Here is a 27,943-nt window from a genome sequence, read left to right on the forward strand (position 1 = left end):
TGGATTCAGATGAGGATGTTTCGTTGTCTAGTTCGCCATGTCGTGCCAGGGCCGACGCCAGTACTGTGTCTGAGCCATTGAGACTGCTGCTTGCTATTTCACTGACCATTGGGCCGTATTTGTGGCAACTGTGAAACAACAAGATGAACACTGAAAATAAATGAGTTACACTTTAAAAATGTCTTTGTTGTAACCATAACTTAACGATAGGTAACAACAAAACCTAAACACTGAGATGTACCAAGCTAAAAAATAAAGATTTAATCGTAGAGATACAAAAGCTAAAAAATAAGATTAACCGTACCTCTCGCTATGCCCACCCAGGCATAACTGAGTTAAGCCATAGCCAATTTTTTTTCCTAGTGAAACTCCCTCTACCTTGAGATTTCCTGCAGCACTGGTTAAGTGTTGAAATGGACTAGAATGGAGAACACCAAAATGCAACAGAATAAATTATATCTTTATTGGCCTGCCATTTACAACACCGAAATATGTGAGCAACTCAAGAAGCACTTCTTAATACGGAATGTGAACAATGGCCCATAGTTCGAGCCAGGCCAGAAAGACTTACAGGCCTTTGGTTGATGCCATTAACACACCTCTATAATAATGTGCATTACAGCAATGAGAGGGCACAAACTAGAGACGTGTGCCTCGGATGATACGTACAATCAACAGTGAACGTCTGACAGCTGCTTTGTGCATGGCTTGAACAGTCGCCACGATGTGCAACCCAGTGAAAAACGATCAAACGGAATGGGCCAACGCACAAGTGGAACCACTTAGAATCCAATTAGTTTCGACTGGTTCATATTGTGAAATGGCCTGTTCCAATCAGTCATTTTTTTTAACTGGGTATCACTCACGCAGAAAGGATGGGTGTCAGTTAAATATCCCAAACACTGCTGCAGTCATATGCGAAGTGGCCTACATGACTAAATTAAAAATACATTGTCACAAAATGTCCAAGCCAAATTATTCCAGGGTAGCGTAGTCTGTAAACTATCAAAATTTTTTGTCACTGAGGCTGTAACAAATACTGACTAGATGATAAGCACATAGAATCAGGCTGTGGATTTTTGTTCCATTTCGAAACAAAACGTAAGAAAGCATCCTTTTCTTCTGTACCAAGCACCCAAAACTTACTGGACACAACGAAAGCAACCATTTTTCACGCCTCGAAATTTACACCAGAATTAAAACAAGCCCATACATGAAGCAGACATATATGTACACTTTGATTAACCAAAAACGTATATACTACACGTGAACCAGTGCTACTTTCTCCGCTAACCTGGTATTCTTGTTTATACAGGAGAAAACCACCTACAAGATTAAGTGCTACGCATACATACAGACTCCGTTTCTATTTACAGCACGCAAGGAAAACATAACATACTAGAAGAACCTTTGATCGGGAAGTACAATTCCAAGCTATGCTGGTTTACAAGAAGCACACTTTTTTTCTTTTTTTTTACAGTAAAAACCAAAAATGTGTTTCCACATTCAACTGCAAACAAAAAAGAAAGATCAACAAGAACATCCACACAAAATTAATCTGCACGTTTTCGCAAGGTCTAGAATTTGCAAGTCACCTCACACCAGAAGCAGTGAGCTAAGAAGAAGCAAGAGGTCTGGGCTATTCATATGTGCTAATCTCCTAAAATGCTACTGTCCAATAACAATTAGGCGAGACCAAAGTGTAAATGAGCAAACTATCAGCAAGAAAAAACATGATTTTGCACAAAGCAGCTGACTGCACAGCGCCACATAGAGACTTTCATCACACGAGAATAATTACACCTGCACTAACGTCAACAATGAATGCCTCAATTTACAACGGCGCCCCTCTTCCACAGAACACCTTGAGGCCCCACTTGGTACCGGTAACACGTTGTACCGGCCTTCACTAAGGACTTAAGCGCTTACCCCAACCCAAACCCCCCATCAAAAGAAAACTGCATGAGGCAGACATACACTAAGGCCCATCCACTCAGTACTTGGCAGTTCCTTTTGCCCTCAATCAAATTTGTCCCCATGTTCTTCCCCTCCCTTCAAGATCCACCCTCCCTTTTTAATGTCTCATGCACAGTTCCCACACAGGCCAAACATACAGGCAGTGTTTCAAGAAACTGAGAGCACAGCTCTGGAAGCTGACCCAGAACAGCTCCACATCTTCTATCAACGTTTCACAGAGGAGGCATTCGCTCTAAATGTACAAGGCTTCCAGATGTCCAAAAAGCGAAACAAATAAAGAAACAAACAAAAGGTGGTTGTTCTGTAACAGCCAACAACAATGCACCTCTGCTGAGTCGGTCTCCCCTAAGGTTCCTCCCATACCTTCGCTCTGTCCCAGTTCTTGCAGATCCTTTTGTGGCAGCAACAGTGATAACAGAAGTAGCCCGTTCGGAAAAAAAAAAAAAAAAAAAAAAACACAGCCCCTAAAGGCAAGACGATAGCACAACACATGGAAGGCAAAAGTGCTCCCACGTCTATCTGTTCTGCTGCTGTCGTGCCAAATACCAGCCAGCCCAACTTTGACGCCCGCACTTAAACTAGTCCCTCTTCATACGCTGTGTCGTCATGCGGTAAATGATGGAGTCTCGGCCGGGGTCCATGAACCACAGCCCAACCGAGATGCCGAACAGGGAGAGCGCCAGCAGCAGCACGACAAAGCCAATCAGCACAAAGGCCACGTGCGCCTCGTGGTCCCACGGCGTCGCCAAATTCCAGCTGCCACTTGCCGGCACCGGAGCTTTGGCAGGCGGGCTCGTGACAACAGCGGCCTCGCCGTTTGATGGCTCCTGCAAGAGAACCACGCCAGTGGCAATGGTCATGCATCTCAACAAGGAACACACACAGCCTTCGTCAACAAGTTTTAGAGTACAGCTCTTAGGTGCCTGTTCCTAGCTCACGCCCACTTCTCTAAGGTGTTGGTTGATTGGTTTATGGGGTTTAACGTCCCAAAGCGACTCAGGCTATGAGAGACACCGTAGTGAAGGGCTCCGGAAATTTTGACCACCTGGGGATCTTTAGCGTGCACTGACATCGCACACAGTGTTGGTCAAATGTTTAGGGGAATCCCCCAAGGTGGAGTACTACTCTACTCAACCTTGGGGGATTCCCCTAAACATTTGACCAACACTAATCCCGCTTCGAGTTATTGATCAATTCGCTCTCGCCCTACCATAAGCTTGCCGTCCCGGTTAGCTCAATTGGTAGAGCGACTGCTCTGGTGAAGCGGTGGTCCCGGGTTCGAACCCCAGACCAGGACGAATTTTTCTTTAACTGCGAAGTTTCTGAGAAAGCTGTATAGCTTTCTTTTGTAGCCGTGTGGCTGCGCTCGGGTGGATGCCAATGAGTAATTACTCCCTTATTATCATCGCACAGTACACGGACCTCTAGAATTCCTTCTCCAAAGAAATTCAACCGCTGCGGCCGGGATCGAACCCGCGTCTTTCGGGTCAGCAGTCGAGCACCATAACCACTGAGCCACCGCGGCGGCTTCTCTAAGGTGTGCAAGATGCGCTCGTTCATTCACAATAAAGACTTCAAATGACAGAAACCAGTCAAAAGAACTGTGATCGAGAATTTGAAAGGAATTCTGGGTAACAGCGTCGATATACGAGGACCAAGCCGAAAAAAAAAAAGTGGAAATTGCGGGTTTTAACATCCCAAAGCGACACATGGGCGACAAGGGATGCTGCAGTGAAGGGGCTCCGATTAATTTCAACCACCTGGGGTTCTTTAACCTGCACTGACATCGTAAAGCTCAAGGGCATTTTTTTATTTCGCCGCCGCTGAAATCCGGGCACTGCCGCAGGGATTCGATCCCATGACTTTGGGGTCAGCGGCCAAACACCAAATAAACTGAGCCAATGCAACCGGTTGAAGACCCTCCAGAAATAGCGAAATTAATAATTGGAGAAGGTGGGAATTCTTTCCGTGGATACTTGGTGCATTTCTTACAAAAATCTAAAATGTGCCAAGAAGGTGACTACACTGACACCCCCGCTTCTCTCAGGAGTCCCCATATATGCCTGCGTTGTATTGAGGCTCCGTTCTTCATCGCATACTTCTTCCTCTCATCTCCTCAGCTCATCTGGACAACACAGCATACTCTCCTACCACTTCACTGATACATTCCCGGGTTCATATGCTCAGAACGGAGGGCAATAAAAATATCCCAGGGAGTTACGCTATTTTTCTTCTCGGAAAACACTATTTTTTCGCAACTAAGTTCAGAATTGACAAAAGTTTGGTACTACAGTCCAACCTCGTTATAACGAAGTCGCATTTTGCGCGGAAATTCGTTCGTTATATCCGATATTCGTTACAAAAGCATGCACTCAAATTCCCGCAGAAAAGGTCTGTTAATAAACCCAAGTAAAGGCACTTTAGGATGGACAGCACAGGGTTGAAAAAATGCACTATTTTTTAATTTAACGCGTGGTATAAGCATGTCAAAGCTCGCCTTGCATTTCGTACTGGAAAGCAAGCGCGAACTCACAAGTCAGGAAGCTGGCCAGGTGCAAAAACTAATTTTTTTAAAAAACGACGTAATCTTCGTTTGCGGCACTTCACACTATTTGACAGGTTAAATTTTTCAATGAAATCAACACAGAGCAGCGCTTTCCCGATGTCAGCTGATTTGGCCACAGGTAAGTTCCCGAGGTACCCCGTCAACTTCCTGGCCATGTCGGCGGCCACGGCGCAGCTGAGAGATCGCACTTCGCCATCTTCACATCCATCGCTGTTTGTAGCATCATCTGCAGAAACCACCTGATCAACAATTTCTTGGTCGGTCAGTTCGGGCGCCACATCCAAGTTGTCATCTGCACAGATGAATTCCTCGAACGTAACGTTCAGAACCGCCAGTTGACGCCATGTCGTCTTGCCGAAATTATCCGCTTGCCTTCCAGTTGCATGCGGAAGCTTTCTGCCTACTTCTCGCAGTTCTCAGCGCCAAAGGCTGCTTTTTCGCCAGACAAGACGTGGAAAACAATCCGACGGCGGTCATTAAATCGCTGCAGCCAGCCACTGCTTGCATAAAAGTCATTGTGGCCTCAGACGCAAGTCAGACTTCTCGCCTCCCTTTGAAGGACGGCACCAGACACAGGCAGGTTTCGCGCTATAACGTCCTTGAACCATGCAAACAAAGCATCTTCAACATCCTGGTGGTGACAAAGCCTTACACTCTTGCTGTCATTATTCACAACACCTGCAGAGTGGACGTTTGCAACCTTCTGCCTTGCGCTCAAGATGGTTGATAGAGTGCTAGGCGCGACACCGAAGTCCGCGGCAATGACTTTTCCTTACGCCCGCTGTCAACCGCCCTGAAGATCTTTATCTTCGTTTCAAGCGAAACTGCTATAAGTTACGACGCGTTCCGCGATGGCGTCTACAGAACGGACTGCAGAGATCATAGAGATAGCGCGGAGATAGCGCGCGAGTCGACAATCGTGGCGGCAGGGTGGCCGTGGAGCACGGGCGTTGGTTCGGTCACGTGTCAATCACATGCTACGCAGCCGTTGATGCTAGATTCATTCGCTCTCCCTAGATGGCGTGGCGTGAGGAAGCGCGGGTGATTCAAACACATTTTAGGTGTGGGCGATTCAAAAGATCAAAATTTAGCATGTTTTGAAATTTTTTCCTCCTCTTGTTTTTGCATTTTGAGCCCTGTGAATACAAAACTGCTTCGTTATAACCGATATAGTGTCGAATTTTTAATTTTTCGTTTCATTATACAGACAGAACTCCCATAGAAATAAAGCATGTCCAACCAAACTTTTCTTTCACTTAGTTATATCCGATAATTCGCTGTATCTGTGTTCGTTCTAACGAGGTTCGACTGTATACAATACGAATAGCAACCAAATGCACACGTGCAAACATACGAGCAAGCCGACATGTCGAGAAACTAAACTAAGCTGCTTTTTCGCAGTGCCTAAGCACTAGGCGACGAAGCACTTGAGAACTACAGTGATGCACCTACAGTCGGGGACAAAAGTCTCCGGACCACGTGTTCCTCAAACGAAGCTTATAGCTCTACTATCAGGACAGCAGCTGGAGACCGCACTTGTGGAGATAAAGAACAAAAATTTTAACTTTTACCTCCACAAGTGTGGTCTCCAGCCGCCGACTAATAGCAGAGTTATCGGCTTCGTTAGGGAAACACGTGGTCCGGAGACTTTTGTCCCCGACTGTACATATGAGCTGGCAGAGTCAGGAAAATGCAGCATGAAGAGCAAGACCACTGCAACTCTCGGTTTCATTTGGTTTGTGGGGTTTAATGCCCTAAAGCAACTCAGGCTTTCATCCACTACACCACAGTGGCTTGTGTAAGAAGGGGAAGCAAACTGACGCAAAAGAGATCCGGGCTACTTTCGTCATTACCACTGACAGATCAGACATGTTGCAAAATTTCTTACGCACTAAGGACAATGCAAATGTGAACCGAATTCTGGGGGCCCTTGAAATGGAGCCACTCAGACCTTGTGCCAAGAAATGCTAAGTGCTATTTTTATGAAGTAAAAGTGTCAGTTCAAACGCACAACTGATTCAAACAGTTACATTTTCCTAAATTAGCTGGTCTGGAACGTATGCTTTTCAAGACAATAATACGTTACTCCTCGCAATTTTTTTAAATGCAGAAGTGAGGTTTTACTGCATACAGTGGATGCTAGCAAAGAAAGGGGCGACTTTTAATTGCTGTCCAGATGAGCTTGGATGAAAAATGATGAGTGAGAGGTGGGCGAACAAAAATATACAGACGCAGAAAAGTGAAACAGTAGATGTGTAATGCATCCCTTAATGACAACTGATAGCATCGGTTGGTTTAAGAGCACCTAAGGCCAAACAGCCCCGGAAACTGACATGGACAATCTCAGGAGGATAGAGAAATTAATGGTAAGTGATGGAAATTACACGAACATGAGTGACATTGACAAAAATCTAAAAGCAGGTTTACAATGCCTGCAAAACAAGCAACAGAAAAATGCGCACTGTGAAGATAGCACACAGTTTTCCTCAATTGCACTGCACACTTCTACTCCCTCCCAATAGAACATCTCGTCGTCTTTTTAACAGTCTGAGCCTGCAGCGTTTACATGGTTCCGCCAATGCCTTTCAAAAATCCTTCCTGCCATCCGCCATTGAACAGTGGAATGAGCTGCCTGAGGCAGTTGTAACTGAGCGCGATCCAAATAAATTCAAAACCCTGCTTTTATCTTATCTTTTTCCTTAGCGCACTTCCAGTGTAATGCCTGACACTTTTGAGTACCCCTCTGCACGTGTTACAATGTTGAACCCTTGTCTGCTAATCAGTGTTCCCATTTTCCGCCTCTTGATATAGCGTGATGGCCACAGTGTACCTGTGATTGTTCCCTTGTTTATTTTGCATTGCTCTTTCAACAATTGTTTTGCCTTCTTCACTGTTATATTTGAAATGTTCCTATTGTTTGTGAATTCGTTTTTTTGCTCCCCCCCCCCCCTTATGTAATGCCCCACCAAGAGGTCCTTAAGGGAAAATAAATGATGATGATGATGATTCAGGACTCGTGTCGACTACTCACTTTAATGCGTTCCTGCAATAGTAAATACTAATAGAACCTGTTCTGCCCACAGCAATGCAGCAAGTGTGGGCACGAACCTACCTCCTCTGCGGCCAGGAGGGAGCGCGCCCTGCGAACCATGCCCATCGTCTTGTCATTCTGCGTGATCACCACCAACAGGGCCCTGTCCCCGTACGCTTTCTTCAGGGTGCTCTTTGCCTGGTGGATGGAGAAAGACAAGCAGCATGTGATTCCAAATGTAGAAAGATGTCGTCACCACAATGTAGCAACACAACAAAGATCAAATGCTCACTGTGAAGTAGGCACCGAAATTGAAACACAATCATCATCATCATCATCATCAGCCTGACTACATCCACTGCAGGGCAAAGGCCATGTCTCTCCAATTAACCCTGTCCTTCAGCAGTTGCGCCCACTGTATCCCCGCAAACCTCTTAGTCTCATCCGCCCACCTAACTTTCTGCCGCCCCCTGCTACGCTTGCCTTCTCTTGGAATCCACTCCATTACCCTTAAGGACCAGCAGTTATCTTGCCTTCGCATTACATGCCCTGCCCAAGCCCATTTCTTCCTCTTGATTTCAACTAAGATGTCATTAACCCGCGTTTGTTCCCTCACCCACTCCGCCCGCTTCCGATCTCTTAACGTTGCACCTATCATTTCTCTTTCCATAGCTCGCTGCGTTGTCCTTAACTTAAGCTGAACCCTCTTTGTTAGCCTCCCCGTTTCTGCCCCATAGGTGAGTACCGGTAGGATACAGCTGTTGTATACTATTGTATGCTGTTGTATAGCTGTTGTAACACTCATATGCCCCATAACACTCGTACAAAAACTACGCCACTGACACAAAGCAAACTCCAAGCATCCACTGCACATCTTGCAGCACTGTCATAAAACTGCATTGCACCACACCACTAAGCCGCACACCTAGCCAGGATGCCGGCCTCGTGTTGGAGCATGCAAAGGAGACGCAAGAGCCCAGATTGCACATGTATGCTCATATCCTGAGCACATTTAATGTTACACATATCGAGTTGCAAGCTGCTAAAGATTTGCTTCCTTGACATTGATGGCAGGTGGCATTTGCTTTTACAGCCTAAGTAAAGCACAGCCGACCAAACCTTAGGTTTTCTTCACAGTAACAGGTAATTTGCTGTATCAGTGTTTATGGACACTACCCTCCGGGAGGTTTACTACTACTACTACTACTACTACTACTACTACTACTACTACTACTACTACTACTACTACTACTACTACGCGTAATCAAGGAACGGGTGCTTAGCAGCTATCGTAAGAAAGCAATCACTATACCATTTGCCGCAATGTGCAAGGAACTAGAAAGGAGCTGAGTCCTGCCTTCAAAGCAGTTGAGAGAATCCTTTTCAAATCATTTCAGGAAACAAGGCCAGTAGTCTTGCAGTAAATAGGCAGTGCTTCAAAGCAAAGCTGGAGACTTTGCATGCATCATGCATTTCATCCACTTTGTTGAGAATGCTGGTTGGTAGCAGTGTTTCAACAAATGTCACATCATCATCATCATCACAAAAGTACTCAGTGACAAATTTGAGCTCACCAACCAGAAGGTTTCTCTGCTCGCCAGATATTACCCACAAAACAGTGCTCTGAAGGTGAGCCATCTCATGGGGGAAATCCCAACAAAATGTACGTAACTGTTCTTCTGTATGCTTACATGGACGACCAGAGAAAATTTCCCTTCTCAGAGAAAACAAAACTACACCTCCCTGATGGTCCGAAGAAAAGCAAAACCTCCAAACATGGTGCATGTCTAACTTGACAGGATGATGCCAGAAATTATTTCTGGACTATGCGGCACGAACAGCTGGTGAAGCAGACCCAGAAAACATCCCTCGTTTTTCAATAACCGCAAGATCCCACTCTGCAGCTGCCAAGCTGCAAGACATTTGAAATATGCTTCTTTCCCCCAAACTGCAAAGTGGTAGTGCTATGTCTTGACCAAGGTGTTATCAGGCCATTTAAGGCAGGTGGCCAAAACAGATTAATTGATGGGCTCCTGCTGAACATAAGGCTGAACCATGAGATGAACACTGAAGTACAGTCATGGACCAATGTTTACCAGATGCTGATTGGCAAAAAGTACATTATATATATATATATATATTTCAGCAATGCCTCACTAGCCAGTCAGCTGGTATTCATTACAGCAGGTGGAATATGCATGTCCCCTTCTGTATGGTGCTGCGCTTTTCATAGAGCTTCTCTGCCTGACCACACAGAGATATACTTTTTTCTGCGACCTTGCACCTCGTAAACTTTTGTCCTGACTGTGAATCTTTTGCTTGAAGACTCCTCAGCAACAAATCATAGTCTTTTGGAGCGAAGTGAACTGAATCCAACTTTCTCACAATAAGATAGATGACATTTTTTGTTGAACATGGTATTGTTAACATGGCATAAGTGCGAAAACCATTACAGTTTCACCGCGGACGGCATTCTCCTGCCGCCTTAAGAGAACCCTAGGCTCCCCCCGCTCCACCATTACCACTGAACTGAATAGGGACCCTGTACCAGAGGTTGACACCTTCCGTGTATTGGGCCTGCACATCCAGAACAATGGCAAAGACACCACCACCCTCAAGAAACACAAGCAGGCCGTAGGCACAATATCGCACCTCATCCGGAGGGTTTTGGGACATCATAGAGGCATGAAGGAGCGCGACCTATGCCGTCTCATTCATGCCTTTGTCCTCAGCCGCGTGCTGTACACTACCCCACACTTACAACTATCCAAACATGACATAAACGCTTTGGATGCCTTGATCCGCAAAGCATTCAAGGTAGCACTTCATCTTCCCCTCAACACACCCACAGACAGATTAATGGGCCTGGGCCTCCACAACACGATCGGGGAACTGGTGGAGGCCCACCAACAGGCCCAATACATCAGGCTCACACAAACCTCCACAGGTCGGTATATCCTGGACTCCCTCGGAATCAGAATACCGGCCAACGACCCAACCCTCCTCGCCATCCCACAATCCCTTCACCGAGAACTCCTCATCAGCCCGCTCCCAAGGAATATGCACCCGTCCCACCATGAGCAGCGCCACAGAGCCCGTGCGAAGGCACTCCATCGAGCGTACGGCCCCCAGCCGGACGCCGTATGGGTGGACGTTGCCTGCACGGGTGATGAAGCGACAGCAGCTGTGGTGGACTCCTCTTTATCTGCCCTCATCACACTACCTCTTCCTCCAGACACCTCCCCAGAGGCTACAGATGAAGCTGCCATTGCACGGAAGCCCAGTACATTTTAACTAACTCTAAAACTGCGATTCTAAGTTTTGCATGAGGCCGAGTACATGTCCCTGCTTTTGACATACTGGACTGCCCCGATGCACACCCACCCCGCCAAGTGGAGCTGATATGGGTGCCCGCGCACTCCGGGAATCCCGGAAACGAGGCCGCCAACCTTTTAGCCCGAGGTTCTTTAAACCGGGCTCAGGTGGCCTCGGATCGGGGATTCACGAAGGAGCGCATGCACACATTCAGCGAGCTGACGCAGTCCTACAGAGCCTCACGCCAACTCTACCCCCGCCCCACCCCTCCCTAGATAACAAACACGCAACACTCTGGCGCAGACTACAGACACACACTCTCCCCTAACCCCATTACCCTAGCCCACTATCATCCCTCCTTCCCCACTCCGGCATGCGCCCTATGCCCAGAACCCTTCGCCTCTTCCCTCCACATCCTTTCCCTCTGCCCGGCGGACCCTCCCCCGCAGGACCTAGAGAACCTCAAGACCTGGGAGGACTGGGAGACCCTGCTGCACTCGGAGGACCCGGCCGTGCTGCCAGTGTTATGGACCTCAGGAACATAAACACTTGAGTGCAGTGGGGTCGTGCAGGGACCCTGGGGTGTGCCCCGAATTCCTCTGTAAATAAAGCTTCTCTCTCTCGCTCTCTCTCTATGCTGACATGTGGCGGTTGTATTCAAGGTTATATATGGCTATGACAATGCCACTGCTGTAATGAAGCAATTGCGGATCTCCTACAACTTCTTAACAAAGTTCATCTGCAAACTAAGAAACAGCACAGACGGTAGAGTGATGCCTGCCCGGCCGACTTTCTGAGTGAAGAGGAAGCTTCAAAGCAAGCTCTAGTGCCAGATTTGGAGGAGAACGCCGGCAATAAGGACAACAAGCACATCTCATGGTTGAGGTGAGATGTGGGGCTAAAAGTTGAAAAATCTGGGCCATTCAACCGATCTGCATAAAATCTCAAAGATTGGTGTATATTACCACAATAATAAACTCTGCAAAGTTCTGTTAGTTTCACACAGTTTTGGAAGAAGTTGCAAACGTTTGAAAGGTAACGTAGGTGGGCATAACTAGAACAATTGTGCAAATCGAATTTTCTCATTGTTAAGAAATAGATCAGTCTAGGAAGGTGTCTATTATATTAGGCTCTGGAGAGAATGTATCAACTTAAAGTGCCCCCTCGATACCTTGGTTTCGTAGCAAGACTGCACTAAAAAAATGGTACTTTTCTAGCAGGAAAATGACCACAATTACTAAATAACTTAGCCCCCATTTGAATCCTTCATACAATTATGGTTGAGAAAAGTATGCTAAAACACCTCATTTGCTGCCCCGAGTTGGAATGGGTTTCCTTACATGGGATATTTAATAACAATGTGCAAATTAAGAAATAGAGACTGAATTCCTCAGATGGGGCAAAATTATATTTTAAGAACTCGCACATTAAAAAACTAAAAATTTTGCTTGAAAAGAAAGTGCTTACTAAAAATTAGCTCGTAATGCTAACCTATCCTGACCAGTTCTTGTCGAGCATTCAATGCTCTCAACACTGTCCTTCTCATGCTGATATACTGGAGTCGCTTATTACACTGCACAGCACCATCAGCCAGCCTGTGGTTTTTCCTTCAGGAACACAGGCTCCAAGAATGGCCACTGTAACCACGGGAAGTCTCTGGCCCTCCCTTTCTCATAGAATCCTTGCTCCGTCTCTGTACTGTGTGGCTCGAAATTCACTGCCAGTATCATGGTCTTTGTGTAGCGCATCCTCAAACACATTGCCCGTGTCAAATAAATCACTGAGCCAGTGACGCCTTCCTCGAACAAGCACTGTCATGTGTCACAGCTGCATAACTGTTCATGACACCTGGCAGAAGACGTGGTCACTCGTGCATAAAACTCAAGCTGTTAATCCCCACTGGATTGTTTCTCGCTTGGTTCTGACTCGTTATGTCCCTCACTTATCCTCTGTCAATTAATTCACTTTTCTTTCGACATTTCAAAACCAGCCACTGTAACGTAGCCACGCCCCTGCTCGTTTCCTTATACCGCATGAAAAAAACCACCACTTGTTATCGATGAACATCAACTTCTATTGCTGCCCCGCTCACTGATGCATGCAGCAACTGCAAAAGGCCTGTGGTCAACGAGGGTGACCAATAATACAAATGGAAAATGAAGAAAGAAAAGAGGGCAATGGAAGAAAAAAACCTGTATTAGCTGTCATCAAGAGTAGTGAGAAGCCACAACCTGGTTCTACAGCTTCAAATCAGCGTTTGATAAGAGTTAGGAAGGTGCCAAATCCAACACTAACAAGAGCACAAACTGAGTGACCCCAAGTGCACCAAGAAAGATGCGTGCAACTTTATGCAACTAGCCATCAATTCATGCTGACTTCCCCCTAGGGCTACAAGGATAGGTTGCAATTTTTTCAAACTCGAGCTGATACTACATCACTAAAGGCTTGGTGATAAAAAAGATTAGAAAGAAAGAAAACAAAAAACAAGAATTAAAGAACAAAGAGGAGATGACACACTAAAACTGTGCACTGCATCAAAAAATTCAGGGGGCACTTAGGCTCTCTAAAGTGCTGCAAGGCGAAAGGCTTTCCTGGCGCACTGTTTGTCATTAACTGCTAGACTGTATGTGCTGTACTAGTGCTTTATTTGACTACACACTGACTACACATTACAACTACACACTTTGACTGTCTACTTTGACTGCTTCTTAAGCACGACTTTCACTCTGCTTCGATGAGTTCGGTTGTATCCATGCCTCTGTCCGCAGTAATGAGGTATGTAATGTGGTCACCCACGGACGCCTTACACCCCGTCAGAGCAGACGACAACCATTTTTGATTAGTTGTCATCTGCTCCAAAAAAGGGTGTCAAGCATCCATGGGCGACCTCATTACTCCCAATCCGCACATTGTGATGTCATAACCGCTTCGACCAACCGAAAAGCGCGACACCTCTGCTGACAACTTTCTGTTGAATCTACCGTTAAACGGCAGACTCATTCACAGCAAGGCCACCCTGTCCCCTGGGGGGCACTGACCTTGTCGACAAACTCGCGGATGAGCCGCAGGGCGTGCGAAGCCTGGTAGGACTCCTCCGTGTAGCGATCCATGACATGGCGGAGGCCATTCAACCGCAACCAGACCACGCTCGGCGCGCTGCCACCCTTGGACGCCTGCCGGGACAGCTGCAGAGCAAGGCCAATAATGCACTGTCAGCAATCACGGTGATGTCAAACTGCACTGCAACTATCTGCTACGAGAGAAAGTGAAACAGTGGATGAAGTGCTCCAAACAAATAACGGCTGCTTATCCCAATGTGTGCAGAAAGTGACCAATGCCAACCTGTTTAACAAAATGATAAATGAAATGATAAAGCAATGCATAAGGAGTGAGGTGATGGTCGCCGTGGTGATGGGTTCGTGGTTAACCATTAAATAACAAGAACGAGTATTATTACATGTACCACCTGCGTTAAGTGGCTCTGTGCTATTTCCGCTTCTTGCATTCTGATTATAAGCCTGGTTTGTGGCCAGGGAAACACATGCATGTGGATGTACAGTAGCAAATCGATTTTTCGGACTCCAATACATCAAAATTGTGTGATATTTCAGACTTTATCGAGGGCCTGTCATGCATCTCGTAGGAACATGTAAATATTCACAACCAATATTTTGGATTCTGTGGAATCCAAAAGTTTTATACTTTTTACTTTGGAGTTTGTTCCTTCGTACGAAAGTTTGTTTGCTTGTTTTCGACTCAACATAGGCGCGAGCAGGCATCGCTGTAACAGCCAACCAACTTTTTTGCTGCCATAGAAAGAACCGTACTGAATTTAAATGCAGTCAATCTGGAGTTAGGTGAGCAGATGAGATTAAGAAATTTGCGGGAATACGGTGGCCGCAACTGGCGAAGGACAGGGTTAATTGGAGAGACATGGGAGAGCTCTTTGCCCTGCAGTGGGCGTAGTCAGGCTGATGATGATGATGATGATGGTGATGTTGCCACTTGAGTTAATGGCACGCTCTTCGTTACCACGAAAAGAGTGTGCCATGAGCGTCGACAGCATTGAATAGGTTTCAAGAATGACACCCTCGGACAGTGAAGTTAGCAGAAAAAGCCACTCGTGAACAGTAACCAAAACCAAAGGGTGTACGGAGCAGCATCACAGCGTTCAGTGACGCATTGTTGAAATCATGCATGCCTTGCACAGCTATGACAAAGCCACCACAAGGCAAAAGGCACAGGCAGTGTGATCATGGGTGAACGCACTCCACCCAATAACAGCGAAAGCTGCACGAGGCACGAGTAAACGGGACATCTATGCTAAAAGCGAGAACAAAACTAAGACAGCCAGAATGAATAAAACCAATGAATGCGCATCCCTATGAGAGCCCCTGTAGGTGGTCATGTATTTTAGCAACCCGTTTTCATGAAGCAAAGTTTAGTTATGCATGGATATAACAAAATATATTTCAGTAAAAGAAAAAATTTGCACAAAAACAAAAAACAGAAGGGGGTTCCCGTGCTATTGCTGGCTACTCTGACATTTGTGAGAATGCCAGTGTTCTGGCAAAACAGCTAGTAAAAATGAGACGAGCATTATTTACAGCAGATAAGTTTTAAAAAAATAACAGCACACTGCTGGTGAACTTGCTAGACATTCCTGCAGGGAAACATACTGTTATATTTTCAGCTTGCAGCACATGGTGCAAGCAACGGTCACTCAACTCCAGTGCATGTGTGATCACAAAGGCACTCAAAACCTTGTCACGAGTGGCCAAGCAGGGTTCCATCTAGTTGCCACGCTGTTGAGAGCAATAACCCTCAACGCAGGCCCCTAGCAGACTTAGACAAGCAGAATTGTCAAGCCAACCGGTCATTCCTGGCTCCTGACAAGCTAAGTTTGTTGCGTGTTTTCTGGCACTCTGTGTCCGGTCAGAGGCGAGTAGGACTCGTCCAAAGCATTTTCTTGGTTTGTCGAGAGATGGCGGCACAGGTACGAAATCACCATTTTGGCACCATTTTCTAAAACAAATGTGTCCATTAGGGCTTACGGGGCTTCGCATCAATTATCTAAAATTTGACATTTAAAGATGAAATTAACCAGTATTTTCTTCCCTCCATTGAAAAACGTGGACAGGTGTCAGCGCTTAGACCATGGATATTAGGAACAAAGTCATCCTGATTTATGACTGATGGGGGTTAACGTTCAGAAGCAACTCAAGCTATGAGGGATGCCGTAGTGAAGGGCTCCAGAAAGGCACTGACATCACATAGTACATGGACCGCTAAAATTTCGCCTCCAAAGTCATATAGTGATTGATGCTGAATAAGTGGATGCAAACTGCAAGCTAAGACATAAAATTTGTGACACAGTCCAGTAGGCTGGTGGGATTCGTTCTCCACAAGCTACAAAGGCATCTACTCACCAGGGCCACTGACCATAGGTCAGCAAACTCACTCATGAGACGACTCACTAGGGCTCACTCAGGCTCACATTCAGATCACGATATGAGTGGTGAGCAAGTCAGGACTCAAATTAAGATCATGATCTGAGTCGTGAGTGAGTTCAGATTCACATGCAGGTCATGATCTAAGTTATGAATGAGTTCGGACTCTCATTCAGATCATGATCTGGGTCATAAGTGAGTTCAGACTCACATTCAGACCATGATCTGAGTCCAAGTGAGTCCGAACTCTCATTAAGATCATAATCTCAGTCGTGGGTGAGCTCAGGCTCAGATCATGGAGTGTTTTCGCGATGATAGCGTGGGCTTCGTTTTTTTTTTTTCCTAGTTCTGGCAGCGAAGGAGAGGAATGACTTACTGCCGCGACCAAGCAAGTCTTGAGGGAGAGGCTGTTTGGCGACATTTGTAGGCACCGAAGAGGACTCCTCGGAAGTGAGGAAGACTGTGTTTTGGCCCTACCCAACTGCTAGTTTACGCAGGTGCGGGTGTGGTAATGAGTAGCGCAGGGATATATCGAAAGCTTTACCGGAGTTTCACCATGTCGGTGCACAGAGGGCAGGCGTCTCTTGTTACATGTCTCCGTCAGCTTCGTGCAACTTGGGCACTTCAGCGAGCCCATGTGAGTCTTGAGTCCAAATGAGCAAGTGAGTCGCAAGTCGGAGTGAGTGCACATGAGCTGTGAGCCTAAACGAGCCTCAATTCATGAATTTGAGCGAGCCCGCGACTGTGTGAGTGAGCCACAGGTTGACCAAACTTTTGTAAGCAAGCCTGAGTGAGCACTCGTGATTTTGCGGAGGTATACCAGTGACATGCGACGACGACGGAGGAGAGAACTGCTACTAAACCTCATTTATGCGACACACTGCAGCTTTAAGCCAGCTCTTTCTGTCTATTTCTCTCTTTTTGCAGTTTATTTGAGACTTAAAGCTCACAGAAGTTGAAGCAAGTATCGAATTCACTGGCTAACAAGCGGAATTAAAACTACCATACAAAAAATTTGAACTTGGCACTGAGGTACTGTTACTTTTGCTACTTTATCTCCTAGATGCAAGTGTTAGCATTTTTCATCGTCATGTCATAGGGCAAGTAATCTATTCTTCAATACTGTGTCACTATCCCTCCCACCAGGCTTCTTTCACTCTTCCGGCAGGGGCAAGTCTGCTCTGTAAACACTTCGCTTCCAAAGTCTTCATTCACCCTTCCTTGCCCGACTAAATGCCACTTCTGTCAGGCGACCAATCAAGTTTGCGATACCTCTAAGCCTGGTATTCACAATCAGAGGATGCCACACAGATTTCGAAAATGAAAGACGCAAAATCTGCCAGCAGCCACTGGTTTACCGTCACAACAATACCTGTTCAAGCATCAGCTTGGCTGTGTGCAGCTCGACAGCAAACTGGTCGTCTCCGGGCAGGGACACGTTGAACGTGCCGTCACGGAGCACTTTGGCCAGCTCCGCATCCTTCACGGCTTCCTTCAGGCGACTGTCGACCTCCGGCGAGACGGTCAGTAAGAGTTCGGGGTAGGCCATCTTGGCTCCATACAGCTGCATGGAAGGACACATTAAATAGCTTGCAGGTCAGTGTCATCACCATCATCATCAGCCTAACTACGCCCACTGCAGGGTAAAGGCCTCTCCCATGTCTCTCCAATCAACCCTGTCCTTCGACAGTTATGGCCACCGTATCCCCGCAAATTTCTTAATCTCATCCGCCCACCTAACTTTCTGCCACTTCCTGCTATGTTTGCCTTCTCTTGGAATCCACTCGTTCCCCTTAAGGACCAGCGGTTATCTTGCCTTTGCATTACATGCCCTGCCCAAGCTCACTTCTTCCTCATGATTTCAACTAGCTAGGATGTCATTAACCCGCGTTTGTTCCCTCACCCACTCTGCCTGCTTCCGATCTCTTAACGTTACACCTATCATTTTTCTTTCCATAGCTCACTGCGTTGTCCTTAACTTAAGCAGGTCAGTGTATGCCCACACATCTTCAGAGGGTTACGTTTTGAGGGACACAGGAGGAGCAAGGCGCTTTTCAACTGCCTATCTGGAGCATGTTTTCTTGATAAGCAAACAAAAAGCAGGTAACATCAGCTGACTTTAAGTCCGATCCCAAGTCCTCATTCATGAATCAGGTGGAACTTGCACTGTGGTGGTTCACCCCGCATTGTCTTGCACAGCTCACAGCATGCTTTGCGTTCCAATGGTCTATTTTGATTTCCCCACACCATGAGGGATCATGTGCTTCTTTGCAGATTCAGGGCAACGCCCTGAATTAAAATATCCCACGACTGAACTGGAGTAAAAGGCACAGCAACACTCGACCAACTTCACATGTTCGATGAGGAGCCCGAAACTAACACAGCAAAAGAACACAACACAATTTCACCCGATTCTTGCACCCTGAACATATTTATTAAAAATCGGGTAAAACTCAATTTCTCCCCGAAAATGAGCCTTCTAGATGGTGTTGATTTTCCAGTCCATAGAGCTAAAGACACTACAAGAAAATACGTGGATATCAAGTGATTATCAAGAGGGGTGCCATCAGTCAACTAGGCATCTCAAACGACTTTTAATGCCCATTTTCTAGAGGTGTACAAATTTGAGGATGCGCTCTAAAAGGTCAATTCAGAAGCAGAAGGCCCAAATATGGCTACCAACAAGACGGTTTTTTAGATTCACTGTATGAAATGCGGCCCATACACTAACGACACGCAGACCCAAGCACCTTGCAAATTTAAAATCATCGCTGTGACGTTTAATGTTCTCACACTGTACAAAAAAAAAAGCCAGGCTGGTCTTACTCAGATGTAGCAGTGCTAGGAGACTGGTAATGTACGCGATGAAATATCTTTAATAGATTAGAAAAAAAATTTTAACTGGTCGACAATATTTCAGTGGAGCCCACGATTGCTGTGTGTTCATGAAATAATGAACAAAAAAGAAGGCATTTTATGTCTAACAGAATAAATAAATGCTATTAGTAAACTTTTTTGTGCTGCAAAAAAATGACCCAAAAAGCCCAACCTCCAGAAATTTTTTTTTTTTTGAATAACCCCATTTTCACCAGAGTTTAAGCTCGAAAAATACTGGGAATTTTTTTACCTCCGAAATCGCAGAAAAAATAAAACCCAAAAACGAAGGGCCCTAGGTATACCTCCACCGTGCCGTGAAGGAAGCACAGAAAGAAGGAATGAAAGGAGGAAGAGAAAAAAGGCACAGCAGTCGAAGGCTCTGAATAAATTTCAGCCCCTTGGGGTTCTTTAAAGGGACACTGAGGAGAAATTGAAGCTGGCTTGTATCGACAGAATACCAGATCCTGATTACAAAAACGCCACTCATACTGACAACAAAGCTCTTGTAACGTAGAAAAGAGCAAGAACCAAAATACAGGTATCGCCGCCACAGGCCAAACTCGCAAGTACAAGCGTGATGAGATCATAGGCCAAAACAGTGTTGCTAGAACCAATGGTTCTAGCAACACTAGAACATGAGAAGCCACGAATCACTGAGGCGCAGCCAATGCATGCGCAAATCTCCTTGACGTCGCCAGATGGCGCCACGCACCCGGCAGCTACGCGTGTGCCTGCAGCATCGGGATCAATATGTGCCTGCTCATCGGCGGTAGGCAGGCTCCCGGTATTCCGCTAACGGTAACAAGGTACACGGTATGCTAAAGGTGTCTATTTCCTAGAACTTCGTTTACGACTTCGAGAACGGGATCCATCGTAACGCTGGCAAAACGCCGGTGCAAACGTAAACGAAGCGATGGTAGCGACGGCCGCAATAGCCGATAGATGCCTTCAACGTGTGGCCGGTGGTAGCTTTCTTTTCGGCTGCTGCCAGGCCGCACTGTTGGCCGCCAGAAATCACGGAGTCTGCGTTACATCATGTGCACGTCATACTTCACGTCACTTAGTCCTGTGTCGTCAAAGGAGAATCCCAAGTTTGAATCACAGCGGCGGGAAAGACTTTTTCAACTTCGAATCCAAATTTCTTAGAAGTCAATGCATCTTTCGCTGCCAGTCAAGGGGCAACAAAGCCATGAAATGCCGAACTATCGGATTTTGCTGTAAAAGAAATATTAATAGAGCTCTCCTCAGTGTCCCTTTAACAGGCACTGACATCGGACAGCACATGGGCACCTCTGCAACGGCACAGACTGGCCTGGCGTTACGCCCACCCAGAGTGCAGAACATAGCGAGAAAGCGTAGTGCACAATGAGAGATGCAGGCCCGGTTCACAGTGTTGTTCTGAACCTTGGGCTGCCTCTCTCCCCTTCCTTCGCAACACAGTCAAGGCGTACACCGAGTGTGAGACTACTATCGGGCGCTTTCTTCCCTTATAACTACTAAAAACCAAGACACTCTGCGGCTTCAGCATCCTTCACTGCTTTAGGCAAACGGATGCAGCGTCCTCTGAGGAAGGTTTGGTTTGGTTTATGGGGGTTTAACGTCCCAAAGGCTATGAGGGACGCCGTAGTGAAGGGCTCCGGAAATTTCGACCACCTGGGGTTCTTTAACGTGCACTGACATCGCACAGCACGCGGGCCTCTAGAATTTCGCCTCCATTGAAATTTGACCGCCGCGGCCGGGATCGAACCCACGTCTTTCAGGTCAGCAGCCAAGCGGCATAACCACTGAGCCACCACGGCGGCTCCCAGAGGAAGGATGCTAATGTTGCGACCTATGCTATGACTGGCAGCACCACAACACCGGTGTTCGGCCTCGTCAAAGTTGCTTCTTTCAGTCACTAGGATATGTGCTAGGGTGTTGCCATTGCCTTGGCAAACTTTACTGATAGGCAGCGCCCACATTTTCACTGACAGTTCCAGAGCTGCCATGTGCGAATGAAGTTCACATCAGTCACGTGAAGAAATATCATCGTGCAGAAACTCGGGTGAAAGACACGACGCGTAAACAAGCAGCCAGGGCCCGCAAGCAGGTAGACGCCCATGTGGAGCAATAGCCACCGTGTCCAGATGGACTAGCTAAGTCATAAATCCCGAAAGTACAAACCGCAAAATAACTATTCATAAAAGCACAGTGAAAAAGCTGCCAGCATTCATCATCCGCGTTACAACCCATATGTAATCGCCATTTTATTTTTAAAAATTTTTGCTAGCTAAATCTTGGTATAAAGGTTCGGACATTCTTAGCAAATGGCAAGTCACATAGGACAGATGCCTATCGAAGCGTAGGGCCTATATAACTGCTCCAAGCTTACAAGAAGGCCATATGATAAAAAATTATGCATACGCCCTCCAGAGTCACCCATGGCCTCCCTTCTTGCTGTCAGTCACACTGTGGGCTGAGTGCAACATGCCAATTAAAATGCGCCGACACCGGCTGCAATAAAAGTACTGCGAAGTGCCTGGAAATGGCAGCGAAAAAAAATGTTGACAAACCACAGCAGCTGGCAGTGAAAAAGTGCTGACAGACCCTGGTAGATTAAGTGCCTTAACAGACTCTCAATGTCTCTGAAGGCTGCCAAAGGCTGCATGTGCTGTGGGCTAGGGGATGAGCAGCAAGGAGAATTACGATGGAGGAGCCTTATTGCGTGGAATGGCTGCAGTTAAAGCATTACACCACCTTTCACGAAGCTTTAGCAGGAAAATGCTCCTCAGAGGGAGCTACAGCTACTGCTACATCACTTGAGAGCAAAGTTTTCAGCAATGTCTGAATTAGAACACCTTTACAGCCAACATACCTTTTCACCAGTCTTCATGTAGAGAACAACTGGTTCTTGCTCGGCAAACCTCTCCACCGTACGCTCAGACAATTTCTCCAACTCCTGCTGGAGGCTTGCATCCTGCAAGAAAAGGGAAAAGGAACTTTTCTACAAGCAGTTAAAATATGTAGCGGCCATGGTGACTTTGCTGCGATGCCATCCAGTAGTCAGTGCATTCAGGTATAAATGTGCTCTAGATTAGTTTTTTTTTACACTTATATATCTTTGGTACTTACACGCAACTGTACAATAATGCACATCTACTTTTTTAGAAACCCACAGTGTGACTTCCTTGGCAGGAGACTGAAGTGTCACGTGCAGCCCTGGCAGTTCAGATGGATAGGGACCTTTACTGACTTCATCTCTGGCAATGACGTTGAGCAATGACGTTGAGCAATGACGTTGAGCAACGACATAGAGCAAAGACTTAGATCTTATAACAGCAGGTGGCATACACTGAGCCATGCCGACATAGCCCAAACAACTGTAGCACACAAATGAGCACAGTAGCCAATTTCCACAGAATTCGAGCTTATCTTCTGATAGTACCAATATTTCTCCGACTATGGTTTCTGGGTTCACCAAAACTGCCTTTCAGACATCCACAAGCAAGGTTTCAATCCAAAAACTGGAAGCAGGGATTGAAAATAAAGTAACTATTGTCCTGCAATGTTATTTGTTGTCTGTGTTGTCCTCTCGCAATGGATGACAGTATCACGTATCACAGATGGTGGAAGTACCCTTATTCCACGTGACTCGGGTGTGACATGCCATTCCAACAGACCTCAAACTTCACGCAACAGAAACTTTACCTTCCGGGTGCAAGTAAATATGTTAAATGTTTTCCACGGGACGAAAGTAGAGTGAACGCACATTTTCCAGAGGGAAGTTTTTTCCCGAAACGTCCAGTGTCGTGTCTCCATCAAAGCCGTCGAAATCCAGTACAAGAGTAGTCTTGGGGACCTTGAAAGGATTCACTGCTGCCAAGCTGTTCCATGGGTCAGCCTGTAATGAATAACAGCAAAGCAGCAGAGCCATAAAATTAATTAGGACATAAGCAAAACAACAAGCAAGTTTAGGCATGTGAAAGCTGGAATAAACTCAAATCCTATGCCCACAGATTGTGAACAGGGAAAAATATGGCTTCACATGAAAGGTGGATACCAATCCACATGGAACAGTGGAAAAAAAAAAGAATGCTCATAAAAGGTTGTGTTCAATGCTTTTTCAAATCCCATGAGAACGCAGCGGTGCAAAAAATGCCACGCAGTTGCACTGCCCATGCTGCTTTTAGCAATGTCACATTCATTCTATACATGGCCTCCTGGGACAGCTGAGACATTATCCATTTGAATCATACAGCCTCTTGGTAAATATTTCCCAAATTTCTGCAAATTCAAACCACTGCGATTTAAATGTAATAATGGAATATGCATGCTTCTAAGTGGGCCGACAGACCAAAACAGACCAGTGTTACCCATTTGTGAGAGTGTGGCACCTACAATTGTTGTGTGTGCCAGCTCAACAAAATAAACTGTCTGGCAGAAACATGCAGGGTCACATTAATACTTTTCAATAATTACGGTCACATCTTTCAAAACAGCTAGCAGAGCTTTGTGCGACCAAGGCAGCTGCAGCTGTAGGAAAGTCTCCTAACTCGCAAGCATGCACTCAGCCAAACGTACACATAGAAGAGCCAGTGAAATTTCATCATGCAGGTAGAAACAGAGCTGTAGTCTCGTTAGGTTGTGGTTTACGAGGTTTAACGTCCTAGAGAAACTCAGGCTGCAAGGGATGCCGTAGTGAAGGGCTCCAAATAATTTCGGCTACCTGTGGTTCTTTAATGTGGACTGACATCGCACAGTGCACGGGTGTTATGACTGGGCCTGCAGTGATTATGAGACGTTATCCGCTGGTGGAGCCATTCGTAGAATGCCCGGTGGCGTCACAGAACTGGTTATCCATCGTCGAACGCGGTGGAAATTTTCATCGCATATTATGCATGTGCCAGGCCTGTTCCTTAGGGACTCCTAAGGACTTCTGAGACTGAGCCGCCAGTATAAAAGGCACATCGGTGGCGTCGTCATGGTGTGCTGTGCAATGTGTGGACTCCGTTCACATTCTTACTATTGATGTTCAGACACGCCTCAGCGCTCTCTTGTACTTACATCTGTAAATAATATAAACATTTTTGTTCGTTCCATCAAAAGTCCTTCAGGAGCGTCCCTTCCTCGTTAGAGGTTGGGCCTCATCCTCAGTGTTCCCTGCGGCAATCAAAGGGCCTCTAGCATTTCACCTCTATTGAAATGCAACTGCCACAGCCTGGGTTGAACCCACATCTTTCGGGTAAGCAGCCGAGCACCATAACCACCAAGCCATCGCGGCGGCGTCTATAGTCTTAATAAAAGTGGTATCAAGGTATTACTGGGGGTTTCAATGAAACACTGAGGACAAAAAGAAGTTGGCCTGTATTCATAGGGTAATGAGTGCTAACCATAAAAAGACCTGAAAACGGAGCTTTCATAAGCTAGAAAAAACAAAACATGAAATAGGGATGTTGCTGCATGCGACGACGCTGATCTTTGGACATGTATCCCAGAGACTATGCTACAGCACCATTCAATTCAAAACGGTGGCAACCCGTTCCTTTCAGAAAAGGATGTCAAGAGGTTTGAATCGACTGGCAGCTAGATTTTTGAACTGAATTTTCTCAGTGGTAATTACCTCCTTATGCACAAATGTCAACAGGGTGTCAACAGGGTAAGGAAGAGCCACAGAGTCAATTTTTACTGACGACAGTAATTGGATCAAGTTGTCGTCAGTGAATGAAAAGTCCATATAAAATCATAAAATGTGTTCAAAGATGCTGCAGACCCGTTTTCCTTTCCATAGTCATTTATTTTATTTATTCACACTGTTAACCCTCCGCATGAGGGTCATTACAGGGAGGGAAACATATACAGACACAAGTGCAATTCTCTTCGCTAAAAAAAGAAACACTCAAATGCACAGAATTACAGATTTGCACAGCAATCTTCCAGGAACGCGTTCACACCTATCACAAATTTGTCTACATCTGTTTGGTCCACAACGTCACTTGGTAGTTGATTCCAAATTTCTACAGCATCGGGAAAAAAGGAGTAGCGATAGACATCAGTACGTGTAATAATAGGCTGTAATACCTTACTATGATTTTTCCGAGGGCAACGCTTCAGGGGAGGTGTAACATAGTGATGCTTATTAACTTTGACTTTATCATTCATTATCAGAAAAAAAAGTTTCAATTTCTGCCTTGTTCTTCTTACTTCTAGTGATTCTAACTGACACTCCTTTAGCATTGCTGCGACTGAATCAGTGCGGCGGTATTTAGAGCATATAAAACGTGCTGACATCCTTTGCAATCTTTCCAGTTTCCGTTTTAAACCCTTTTGATGAGGACTCCACACTGCACTTGCGTACTCTATGATTGGCCGCACGAATGTCTTGTACGCAATCAATTTAATTTCTCTAGTCGCATTCGGCAACTTCCTCCTCAGGAAACAGAGCTTCTGGTAGGCTTTTAAATAGACATTTTCAATATGGGTGCGCCAGTCAAAATTATTTGTTAATGTCACTCCCAAGTACTTGAGACACTTTACTTGATCTAAGGAATTTTCACCGATATTGTATCGAAACATCATAACATTCTGCTTCCTTGTTACTTGCATGTAATTAGATTTTTGGTAGTTTATTTCCATACCCCATTTCAGGCACCACGAGTTTAACGACTGAAGACACCTGTTTATGTTCATCTGATCTGCCGGGGAAGCCACAGGAGAGTAAATTAAGCAATCATCGGCAAAAAGTTTCATTCTGACAGGCGATTCGACGATAGCAGAAATATCATTTATATACAATAAAAACAAAAGCGGACCTAAAACGGAGCCCTGTGGCACCCCCGACAGAACTTCACGCCTATTCGATACTGCACTTTCTATTTTGACGACTTGACAGCGGTTACTTAGATAGGCCTGAATCCATAGTACTATATTTTCAGCGATTCCTAATCTGCGTAGTTTAAAAAGAAGCTTATGATGCGGAACTTTATCGAAAGCCTTCGAGAAGTCTACACAGACCACATCTACCTGCTGACGTTCATCTATAGCCTTGCAAAAGTCGTTCACTGTTTCAATTAACTGCGTCACTGTCGAAAGGCCAGTCCGAAAACCATGCTGAAATGGACGCAATAGGTCATTTATTTCCAAAAAATGAAGGATGTGTTTAGCTATTATGTGTTCAAAAACCTTGCAACATATGGAAGTGAGTGAAACTGGCCTGTAGTTTTTTACAAGAAGTCGATTACCGCCTTTAAATACCGGAACTACTATTGCGCTGCGCCAGTCACGAGGTAAAGAATGATCCCGCAATGACTTTTCAAATAAAATTTGCAAATAATATGATAACCACTCAGCATACCGTTTAAGGAATTCCGTCGGTATTTCATCGGGACCGCTCGATTTCTTCGGGTCCAGAGACAGCAGCTGCTGACAGCTGCTGAAAACTCTTTTCTATAACCCTCAAGTTCAAAAGATTCATGAGGCAGCCAACTTTAGGGCTCAGGAAATGAATTGCCGCAAACATAACTCTAGTTCTAAAAGCTGCGGGTGATAAGCGAGGCACTCAAGCATTTAAAACAGATCTGGTTAAGTGAGGTAAGAGTTCTCACTACATAGTAGTTTACAAGCCATATGTAATATAAACCTTACTTATGTGAGCTTGTTGTTAACATCTTCATTGAGGTAAGTCTGAAATAAATAAGAATGCTCTCCCAAGGTGAAATGCGCATGTGAGGAAGGCAGGAATTTACCGTTTTCACAGTGAAACCCAAAATGCTCGACAGGACATCACCAATCTGCGATGACTTGATGGTTTCACTCGACACGAACTTCACCGACTCCGGGGCGAGAGGGATGAAAAGCCTCTCGGTAGCACACACCGCACCGGCTAGGCCTGCGATAAAAGAACATGTAACAGCTAGTAGGTCACATGCCGAAATGCGCGCAAACGCGAGCAACACGAACTAAAGCACACTGCTCGGTTGGGTAGTGCACTTCAAGTTTGCAAGAGTTTCATGATATAAAGCAGCACGTAGCACTTTCTGATCACACTGTTAATTACTGAAGCTGCGAACGCACAGCTCGCCGCTCTAATATGCTCATAACAGCGAAGCACATTACTGGTGGAAACAGCAGAGCCAGCCGTGTTTGAAACGAAACAGCTGAGCTAGTTGGTTAAACGGCATGAAGTAGGCATTTTCGCCAGCGGCAGCAACTACAAATGAAAAAATCCACCCAACACCTTCCTAAAACTGGTCACAATACCATAAAATCAGCTAAGTATTGCCAGGCAAGTCAAAAAACATACTCCAGGCAGCGTGAATCAAAGAATCATGTGACGTGAAGGGGCTGCTACGAGGGCTGTATTTACTACCGCCTCCAAAGAGGGGTCCAAGATTGCTTTTCCACGGCCCGCTTCGACGCGTAGCTAGCTCTGGTCGTTGAGGACGAATGTAACGATAATTTGAACGCAATTATTTCGACTTACCGAGGAATAATAGCGTTGAAAACTGCATTTGAACGGCCACACCAGTCCGATGACCAGCCGACGCACAGTCGATAACGGCGTCGCAGTTTCGGAAGCCGACATGTAGATGGCGACGCTTATAGTGAACTAGCGACGCTGAACACATAACTGCAGCGCTGCCTGCCGGATTTTACAAAAACTGCTTCTGTGCAGAAATTGAGGACCAACGAGTTCAGAAGGCATATTTGTCGTTTCCCAGACACTGAGGCTGCAAAGTCTAAGACTGCAGG

The 27,943-nt window shown here is 45.8% G+C and overlaps 1 protein-coding gene across 1 annotated transcript; it reads right to left on the bottom strand.

Annotated features, from left to right (window-relative positions):
* Window positions 1–439: 439 nt before the first annotated feature.
* Window positions 440–27,785, bottom strand: ATP6AP2 (ATPase H(+)-transporting accessory protein 2). Its single transcript, XM_089545963.1, has 8 exons — window positions 27,675–27,785; window positions 26,938–27,080; window positions 22,965–23,096; window positions 22,071–22,172; window positions 17,712–17,903; window positions 13,928–14,074; window positions 7,656–7,772; window positions 440–2,804 (listed from the first exon to the last, which is right to left on the bottom strand). The coding sequence occupies exons 1-8, from the start codon at window positions 27,700–27,702 to the stop codon at window positions 2,556–2,558; spliced, it is 1,110 nt and encodes a 369-aa protein (XP_089402089.1). The 5' UTR covers window positions 27,703–27,785; the 3' UTR covers window positions 440–2,555.
* Window positions 27,786–27,943: the final 158 nt, after the last annotated feature.

The sequence above is a fragment of the Amblyomma mixtum genome, chromosome 5 (genome assembly GCF_055824585.1).
Source record: "Amblyomma mixtum isolate Tamu chromosome 5, ASM5582458v1, whole genome shotgun sequence".
In the NCBI taxonomy this organism is placed as follows: Eukaryota; Metazoa; Arthropoda; class Arachnida; order Ixodida; family Ixodidae; genus Amblyomma; species Amblyomma mixtum.